The sequence below is a fragment of the Eurosta solidaginis genome, chromosome 4 (assembly GCF_040869045.1).
Source record: "Eurosta solidaginis isolate ZX-2024a chromosome 4, ASM4086904v1, whole genome shotgun sequence".
NCBI classification, from domain to species: domain Eukaryota; kingdom Metazoa; phylum Arthropoda; class Insecta; order Diptera; family Tephritidae; genus Eurosta; species Eurosta solidaginis.
Genome location: NC_090322.1, coordinates 247,527,966 through 247,538,218, shown reverse-complemented (window position 1 = coordinate 247,538,218; position 10,253 = coordinate 247,527,966). Strand labels below are relative to the sequence as shown.

The window sequence follows — 10,253 nt, the reverse complement described above, 5'->3', positions numbered from 1 at the left end:
AATTTAGAGTAAAAAACACGTTTTATAGCTTCACTCTTTGTTCCTTTTATAAAGCTTAGGCTGTAATCAGCCAGTAAAGCCCTTGCCAGCTATGAAATTAGGCTGAAAAGTCAGCCAGAAGAATCATAGGCAGGATCGCCATGTAAAAGGTTTGAAATAAAATAGACTGCGTTGTGAGTGATCAAAGCTCAATGCTTAATTGCTCTTTTGTTCAAATGTTGTCAGCTTATTTATACAAAATTATTCTAACATATTCTTACATACATATTTACATTTAAGCATACATACTTTTTTTTATTTATTTATACATACTTACATACCTACATACAACTTGATTCAAATATGTACCTACACACCTGTGTTGAGTTGTGACTTCTGTGGGAAATGCAACGTTCGCAAATTTGCTTGAATGCAAATATGTTTGGTTGTGTGTTGTACACACACCTGGATTAAATCGTGTGAATGGCTATGTCAGCAAGAATTGAAAATGCTTTTTTATGTGTTGATGAACATCTAGACTATTTTTGTTACAGGGTAGCTGATTTAAATATTTGGCCTTAAATTTTTGGCTGTTTACACTACACAAGGCATGTGATCAAGTAGTTGACTTTGCACTGTAGTCGGGAAATGGTGAGTACCTTACCCCAACGATATTTTATGCCTGTGAAGTTGGCATACACAATATCGCAAAACAAAAAAACAAAAACTGTTCTGAGTAGGTTTCAGATAGTTCTGGAGTTTCTGAAAAGCAGAAAAAAGTTCTGAATTTTTAGATAGAAAAAAAAAACGTTTTTAAAATTTGTATATGCCAACTTCACACAGCATACAAAGTGTCGAAAATCGATTAAAAAAACTGTTCTCAGTAGCTTTTAAATAGTTCTGGAGTTCCTGAAAAGGAGAAAAAAAGTTCTGCAAATTTACGCCCAATATTCACAATTCACATTTTTCCAAAAGTCAAATTTTTGAAAAATGTTCAAAATCAAAAAAAAAAAAAAAAAATTGGTGTTCTGAGCAGCTTTTAAAAAGTTCTGGAGTTCCTGAAAAGGAGAAAAAAAGTTCTGCAAATTTACGCCCAATATTCACATTTTTCCAAAAGTCAAATTTTTAAAAAATGTTAAAAATCAAAAAAAAAAAAAATAGATGTTCTGAGTAGCTTTTAAAAAACTGTGGAGTTCCTGAAAAGGAGAAAAAAAGTTCTGCAAATTTACGACCAATATTCACATTTTTCCAAAAGTTAAATTTTTTTAAAAATGTTCAAAATCAAAAAAAAATTGGTGTTCTGAATAGCTTTTAAAAAATTCTGCAGTTTCTGAAAAGGACAAAGAAGTTCTGCAAATTTACGCCCAATATTCATATTTTTCCAAAAGTAAAATTAAAAAAAAAATGTTCAGAATCAAAAAAAAATAGATGTTCTGAGTAGCTTTTAAAAAGATCTGGAGTTCTTGAAAAGGAGAAAAAAGTTCTGCAAATTTACGCCCAATATTCTCTATTCACATTTTTCCAAAAGCCAAATTTTTAAAAAATTTTCAAAATCAAAAAAAAAAGAAAAAATTGTGTTCTGAGTAGCTTTTAAAAAGTTCTGGATTTCCTGAAAAGGACAAAACAATTTCTGCAAATTACGCCCATATTAGCATTTTTCTAAAAGTAAGTTTTTTTAAAAAATGCTCAAAATCAAAAAAAAAAAATTGGTGTTCTGAGTAGCTTTTTAAAATTTGACTTTTGGAAAAATGTGAATAGTGAATATTGCGCGTAAATTTGCAGAACTTTTTTTCTCCTTTTCAGGAACTCCAGAACTTTTTAAAAGCTACTCAGAACACCAATTTTTTTTTTTTTGAATTTGCACATTTCTAAAAAAATTTGACTTTTGGAAAAATGTGAATAGTGAATATTGGGCGTAAATTTGCAGAACTGTTTTTCTCCTTTTCAGGAACTCCAGAACTTTTTAAAAGCTACTCAGAACACCATTTTTTCTTTGATTTTGAATATTTTTAAAACAAATTGACTTTTGGAAAAATGTGAACATTGGGCATAAATTTGCAGAAGTTTTTTCTCCTTTTCAGGAACTCCAGAACTTTTTAAAAGTACTCAAAACACCAATTTTTTTTTTTTTGATTTTGAACATTTTTTAAAAAATTTAAGTTTTGGAAAATGTGAAAATTGGGCGTAAATTTGCAGAACTTTTTTCTCCCTTACAGGAACTCCAGAACTTTTTAAAAGCTATTCAGAACACCAATTTTTTTTTTGATTTTGAACATTTTTTAAAAAATTTTACTTTTGAAAAAATGTGAATATTGGGCGTAATTTTGCAGAAAACTTTTTCTCCTTTTCAGGAACTCCAGAACTTTTAAAAACCTACTCAGAACAACTTTTTTCCAAATTTTCGAATTTTTAAAATTTTTGAAAAATGTGAAGATTTGGCGAAATTCTGCAGAACTTTTTTCTCCTTTTCAGGAACTCCAGAACTATTGAAAAGCTACTCACAACAGTTTTTTTTAATCGATTTTCGACACTTTGTATGCTGCGTGAAGTTGGCATACACAAATTTCAAAAATGTTTTTTTCTATCTAAAAAGCCAGAATTTTTTTTCTCCTTTTCAGGAACTCCAGAACTATCTGAAGCCTACTCAGCACAGTCTTTGCTTTTTTGTTTTGCGATATTGTGTATGCCAACTTCACAGGCATCCGTGTTCACCATCTCCAACTAGCTTCTTATCTGTAAGTTATTGACATTTTGGCTATTTTTATGCCAATGGATTTTTCCGATTTGTGCTACGAAATATTCAAAATATCGATTAAACCCGAAATATTCAAAATATCACACTGTGGCGAGTGGGGTGGGGGCTCCTCTTTCCAAAAATACCACCCCACCCACCAGAGGCTTATAGTTTGCTTAGAATTTAATATAAAAATTGTTTATAAAATGTGTGAAAATTTACATGAAGTTAACAAAAATTTTTCCACCAGGTGGTAAAATATTTGTAAATAAAAAAGTACAAAATTAATTTTACAACTTATTTATTGGCAATTTTAATTTTATATGAACAAAAGCGCCAATCACTCAAATTTTAATTTCTTTTTTATTCCTAATTTTCAGTTTTTATGAAATCTAAATTTTTTTATGAACAAAAACTGTGCAGACGAACTTGCATTTCTTATGATGGGCTTTTTCCTGGTTCAGCCCGTAGTTTGTCTGAGTGTTTATGGCGTTTAGCTCGGTGGTAGCGCTATGAATTTTGCCGAAGCCATGCTGATGGGCCGCTAAGCGAAGATTCGCAATATAATGGTGGAACAGGACGGTTTCGCCTTTGTTACTGGAGATAGGAGTGCTATTGGTTGATGTGACTCACCTTCGTTAGATGGTTTTCCAGGCTTCACTAGAGGAACTATCTTTGCTATTTTTCATTGTTCGGGAATGATAAAGGTCTTCAACGGAATGTTCGAAACGTGCGTTAGATAGCTTACTCCGTTATCGCTAAGGCGTTTCAGCACTGGCATGGCTATACCATTTTGGCTTATATATTCAGAGGGCTTGGCGTTTTTAATGAGGGGGGAGGGAATGTTTTCCAAAAGTTTCATAAATTTTGTTTTATTTTTATAAAAGCGCTATTCATGTATAAATTGCAATGCATCGTGAAATGCCAAAATTTTGAAGGACACAATTTTTTTTGGAAAAATCGAAGGTAAGCATTTTTTTGTATTGTCGGCAGCTATTAAATAATACTTCTGTTGCTCAGATATAAATTATTACGTCTTTAAGTGATCCGTTTCAGAAATTTTTACTTAAAATGAAACATGCACTATAAAACCATGCTATGTCCTCCTTGATTCGCGAATCCTTCGACGATATCTTCTGGTTTCACTTCAATGTCAGAATGTATATTCAGCAACGCCAGGCCGACCAATCTTTGCTGTAGCATAGTCGTTCTGAGCCACGTTTTCAACCAACGTAATGTTGAAAAAGACCTTTCGGCGCTTGCATTCGTGACACACATCGTACATAAATTTTTCAAATGTCCCCCATTCCCCAGCATATAACTGAGGCCTCGTCAGGGCCGCAGAGTGCCGAGCCGGGCCACTGGGACAGTTCGCGTTTACGGGCCCCCCTAAAAAATAAACTTAATCCAGTAAAAAAAATAACATAACACACATAAATTTTTCCAATTCACATTGTCAGTTTTATTTCATATAAAATAAGATTTACTGGAGCACTTACATAAATGAAATGTTAGATTTCGTTGTTTGATTTGCTTACATTAACTTTTTCTAAATATGTACATTTTAAGAGCTTGAATCAGCCAAGGAAACCCTTCCGTGCTTTTTGGTCTGCGAATATGGAAATTACCGATTCAAAACTAATGCTGCGAGCAAGGCTGGACTACAACGCCAATGTTCCAAGGCTTGTCAAGCGATTTTGGCTCATAGTAGAACGTAAAAAATTTTTCACGCGAGACAATAGACTAAAAGAACGCTCCCCTTCAGCCACACTGATTTGAAGTGTGCAAAATATTCTTAATGCTATGCAGATGTTAGGAAATAATACTTCCATCTTCAAGTCATGAAATTTGTTCAGATGTTGAAATGGTGGCAGCGAATCACATCCCAAAGTTGCTAAGTAGATGGCTTTGATGTAAGCTTATCCACGGCATACTCATACGTTTGCACAAATTTCGTTTCGCAAAACAAGTCAAGTGTACTAATTTTTTCAAATTTACGCTCTAGTTTAGTATCAGCCAGTATTTACAGATGTCGCTGGCTTTTACAAAAATGAAAAAGCAATACGACCAAACCGATAGGGGCAAAGTTATAGTCGAAATAAAATGTGATTTTAAGTTAGTTGAAGCATTTTTGATAGATAGCGCTTATAAATAAATCACATTTTATTTCGACTATGACTATGCCCCATAGTAATTGATTGGATGCTTATGATTTTAGTTTAACGATTTTCAATTTTAAAACAATTTTTTGTAGCAACAAAATATGTATGTATCTATGAAATCCTAGTTAAAGTACTGTCAATACTGCTTTGCCTTGCCGGGCCCCCAAAAACCTTCCGGGCCCCTGGGCAATTGCCTGGATGCCCCCCCCCCCCCCCCCCCCCCTCTCTCCTCGGCCCAGGGTCTCGGCAGTAAATTGTAGATGTAAGAAGGGCGAACTGCAGGAAGAAACAATTGAGCACGTTCTGTGAGTCATACGTTCGAGAGGTCAAGGCTCCAGCTACTAACAGCAATTAGGCTGGGTTGTAGAAACTTTGAGTATTTGCTAAAGGGATGGAGTTATTCCTTAGCATAAGTCCTGTTGCCTACTTGGGGGTTTTCCGTTTGGTCGTCAAACAAATTCTTGTAACACTATGGACACTTTCAAACTATGAGGGGTCTTTACTGACCGGCCAGTTCAACCTAATCCAACCAGCATCTAAGTCAGAAATTACGTTGTTGTTATTGCTGCTTTAATCGCTGGATAGTTGTTTATGTGTCCGCCTAGGGATGTTGTTGTTATTCTTGTTTTGAACTTACCTTTTCAGTGTTAGATGGTAAAGCTAAAGTCGTTATCGCAAATCCCAAAACACTTCATATTAAGAATTCAAATTTTTTCAGGTATCTCGAAGATTTTACCACATTCTCATTTTGTAAATGTATATGTGTGCTCATCGCTCAATTATCTCGATAAGTTACTGCCATCAGAATCTACCATTATGGAGAAACAATTTTTATACTCTGAAAGCTTTTCTCTACTGAGAATAAAAATAATCAAAAAAGGCTATTCAGAACCCCGTAGCCTTGCAGTTCTGCCGTTATGGATGAGAATTCTGATATCCGATATAGCAGGGCGATCACGGTCTATACACATTATATGCCCTTTCTATATTGGTCTGTTATTGGCGTCCATCCACACATTCCAAACTAAAGACCTTGAGAAATATCACGCCTTTGCGCTCACAACAAGGGCATCCAGTCACACAGTGCAGACTTTAGGGTACACTTTTTCTCAATATCCCCAACATTATAAACTAAATGCCTCGAGACAAGTCGCCCGAAAGACTTCATAGGTGGCGTGGTAAAAAGATCATAAAAAAATGCTTGCCTTACTGGGTATCTTGCCAGTGTTCACACGACTGGGAAATGTTTTTGCTTTGTGAAGCGTGTTTCTTTCGAAACTTTTTGTTTAAAAAATTTATAAAAAGTTCAAACTGGTGACGTGGTCTTACTTTATATTTCTTTCTATATTAATAAAAAAACACGTAAGGACGGGACTGTCTTCGGCTGTGCCATAACTTTAATGAATGGAGATGAACACTAATGTGTTGAATTTTAAAAATTTCAGAAAATCTGAACAATCAGTTGTATGGGATATCTACGGCCGATCTTAACGATTTTTTCAGACAACAATGTATGCTTTATTGTAAACTTGCTGGGAAATTTCAAGCTTCTAGCTGTTAAAATGAGCAAGAAATTTTGTTAAACCTCCTGTCTGAACAATCGGTTGTACGAGATATATATTATATGTATATGACCGATCTAACACATTAAAAAAAAACAATATATGCATTATATGTAAACAGCCTGTGAAGTTTCATTCTTCTAACAGTTAAAAAGAGAAATAAATGACAAAAACCCCTATTATTTGAAAAATCGGCTGCATGTGGGATATATGCTAAGTGGTTCGATCTGGTCAGTTCCGACAAATGATTAATTGGGCACCCAAATATACCAGCTCACCAAACTTCATCGAAATATCTCAAAAATTGAGGGCCTAGTTTGCGTTCAAACAGAGAGACATAGAGACAGGTGGGCATGACTAAATGAACTCAGCTCGTCATCCTGATCATTTCGGTATGCTTCGGTTCTATCACGTCTTTTTTAAAGACTTACAATGTTGAGATTCGTGACAAATTAAATATATCAGTTCATTTTCATGAAAGGTATAAAAACGTCAAATATAAGGTTTATAATATATTAACTCACGAAACTTGCAATGTGGACATAATTTCGACAATCAATAATAGTCACTTGAACTAAGGAAAATATTTATTTAAGCACAGCTGAAAATTAGACAATGGTACCTTGTACAAATTTGCCTCTAATAAAAAATAAAACTTTTAAAATTGAAATTTTTTCAATTCTGCGTCCAATTTATAAGATCTGATCATAAACTAACTTTTAAGGGTTTTTTGTAAATATTTATGTCAGATTTGAATATAGCAGACAATTATTTTCGTAACATATACGACTACATATATGCACACACAAAAATGTAATGCCGTGCTAACACTTTTCGGAGAATTATCAAAACTTATTTGTATTCGTTGTATTCGTTGTATTGAGTAAGGGTAGATGTGAACAGCAAGTCGCAGTGGTGTGGTGGTAGCGTTATCCGCCTTTTGCACCGAATGTTCTAGCTTACATTAAATGGTATATTTAGTTTGTCACGAATCTCAAAATTGTAAGTCCACAAAGGAGAAGAGATGGACCTACCAATAAGTATACCGAAATGATCAGGGTGACGATCTAAGTTGATAAGAGATATCTTGATGAAATTTGGTGAGCGGGTATGTATTTCATTCCGATCAGACATTTGTCGGACCCGATCCGGTCGGACCACTATAACATATATCCTCCATATAACCGATTTTTCAGAAACGAGGTTTTTTGTGATATCTTCCCAAATTTATCAGATAGAAGCTCAAAATTTACTAGATCCTTTTACATATGGGACATACTATTTTCTTCAAATGAGAAGCTTTTCGTAAATTCCGTCCCACTTAAGAAGCTTCAAATTTAATCAAATACTTACGTATGCGTCATATATTGTACAGATAAGTGATTCATGGTCATAGCTATCGTATGAGCACAACAAAAAAACGTAGATTTGCGTTTTTTGATTTTATATTTATCGAAAATAACGCTTACGTACATCTCTTCTCTATATATTACACATCTTATACAACTGATTATTGAGAGACTGAAGATTGAGTTGTTTGAATGCAGTTTATAAGAATATTTACTAGACGAAGCAGCCTAAACGGAATAGTAAGAAATGTTATCTTTAAACCTCATAGCGTAAGGAAAACCCTTTATCCCCCTTTAGAATTTACAAACCATAAAACGTGTTGCAAATAATTTTCTTTCGCATTTTATAGAAGTAAGCTTTATAGCACTTTTTATTAAGTTCAAAATACTTATGAAACAGTTAAGCATAACGGACGTAATCCGAATGTAAACCAATCTTCGTATATAATTTGAAGTAACATAACTTTAAGTTATTTTAGAAGCTATCGCGCACTAAGTATTTCAATTTCGAGAAAAACGTGACTATTTCGGTTATGCCGAGAAGCCAGATATGTATGCAAGGGTGCCGTGATGACTGAACCCTGTCAGATTAATTATTTTTTATAATTTATACTTATAGTTAATAATTTTGAGTTCAATATTTTTTACAAACATAAACACTTTTTTTTATTAAGATCAAGCCCCGTATTTTTTTGAATCCAATCCAAGTAGGAAGTGACGCGAGTATGTCCAGCTGGTGAATCAGTTCCACATCCTTTGTGTGAATAAAAAGACACAATACCAATTTGAAGCTTTGAAGATGCCAATATCAATGGACCACCAGAATCACCAGCACAAATTCCAATATGATTGACACTGGAAGTACACAACATTCGGGAAACGACATTAGGATATTGTTCAGCACATACTTCGTTCGAGATCACTTTCAAATTGGCAAACTGTAAAACAGGTGAAAACGATTTGGATGTGTCAGAGGTCTCACCCCATCCAGGAGCCACTACAGTTTCATAAACGTAAGTGGAATAGCTTGAAGCACATGTTGGTAGGAACACCGGTTGAATGGCATCTGAATATTTTACTTTTGGAATTTTAATCAAAGCTATATCATTTATAAGAGTTTCGCTATCGAATTCGGGATGAACTTTAATGTCACATTTGTCCACCTCCAGGCGTTCAAGGGCATCTAAATGATTGATGCTGCCTAAGAATACGATCGCACGAACAGCACTGAAATTAAAAGGATTGTCTAGATCTAATTACGTATATACAGTGCGTTATTGGGTGAATAACTTATTGATTTTTCTTTTAGCCAATTTTCTCACATCCTAAAACATACAGTACATATAATTCAAAACTTACTTTAAAGTACAATGAGCAGCCGTCAGCACCCATTCTTTGCTTATTAGCGATCCACCACAAAAGCCCCACTTTTCACCATGAAGTAACATCAAACCAGCTTGATAAGGAAAATCATTAGCAGCAGCCGTTTTACCATTTGCTATACGTGGACTTACAGCTACATTTTGCTCCATAGACACCAACCTTTCACGTTGTATATTTCTAGGTCCCCGATTTTCAAACGCCGAGGCGATGCATAGTATGAGCGACAAAGCTATCAACAATTTCATGTTCCTGCTGTTGAAGCAAATTTAGACTAACTAAAGCATAGGCTGTTTTGGTTTATTTGTAGTATAGTTCAATAGCGTACTGTGGGATAGTTTGCAATATTTTGTCATAAATGCATATATTTCCGCAATTCACAGTATATGGGTATTTGGTTGCGTAAAATGCGAGATTTTCATTTTCTATCGATGGATACTTTGGATAGATTTTAACTATTCACCTTAACTCCAAAGTTTCAATCGGTCAAGAAAGAACAGAACAGTGATCTTATATGTAAAATTCTCGTGTCACAATGTTTGTGATTTAATTCCTTCGGAACGGCTCGACCGATTCACATGAATTTTTGTGAACAGCGAACTCTTAATTTTTTTTTTTTGACAAAACTTTTTTTACCTGCCATCCTCTGGGACTGGGACTGAAACTAGCACTGGGACTTGGGCTGGGACTGAGACCGAGGCTGGGACTAGTACTCGGATTGGGAGAGGGAATAAGGGATGGAGAAGCATAAAGAGAGCCAGAGAGAAGAAAAACGGTGGAAGGAGAAATAGGTAGAGCTAGATAAAGTTAGAAAGATGGTGATCGATGGACCGAGGGAAGAAGAAGGGCAGAGAGCTAGAAAGAATAAAGGGATGAAAAAGACGGAAAGGAAGAAAGGGACGCGGAGAGGGGAGCGAATAAAGGATAAAAAAGGAGGAGATAGTGGGATAGAGGTTAGATTAGATTGTACTGACCGGTGCATGAGCACGTCACATAGACTGTATGATTCCGTGGTGTTGCTAGAGGTTTATCTCACGACCAAACCGAAAAAGCCTATCAAAAACCAGGACCTATGTTATAAATTAAC

The 10,253-nt window shown here is 34.9% G+C and overlaps 1 protein-coding gene across 1 annotated transcript; it reads right to left on the bottom strand.

The window, feature by feature from the left end:
- Positions 1 to 8,116: 8,116 nt before the first annotated feature.
- On the bottom strand, positions 8,117 to 9,424 carry LOC137249330 (collagenase-like). Its single transcript, XM_067780692.1, has 2 exons — positions 9,146 to 9,424; positions 8,117 to 9,013 (listed from the first exon to the last, which is right to left on the bottom strand). The coding sequence occupies exons 1-2, from the start codon at positions 9,412 to 9,414 to the stop codon at positions 8,431 to 8,433; spliced, it is 852 nt and encodes a 283-aa protein (XP_067636793.1). The 5' UTR covers positions 9,415 to 9,424; the 3' UTR covers positions 8,117 to 8,430.
- Between the last annotated feature and the right edge of the window lie 829 nt (positions 9,425 to 10,253).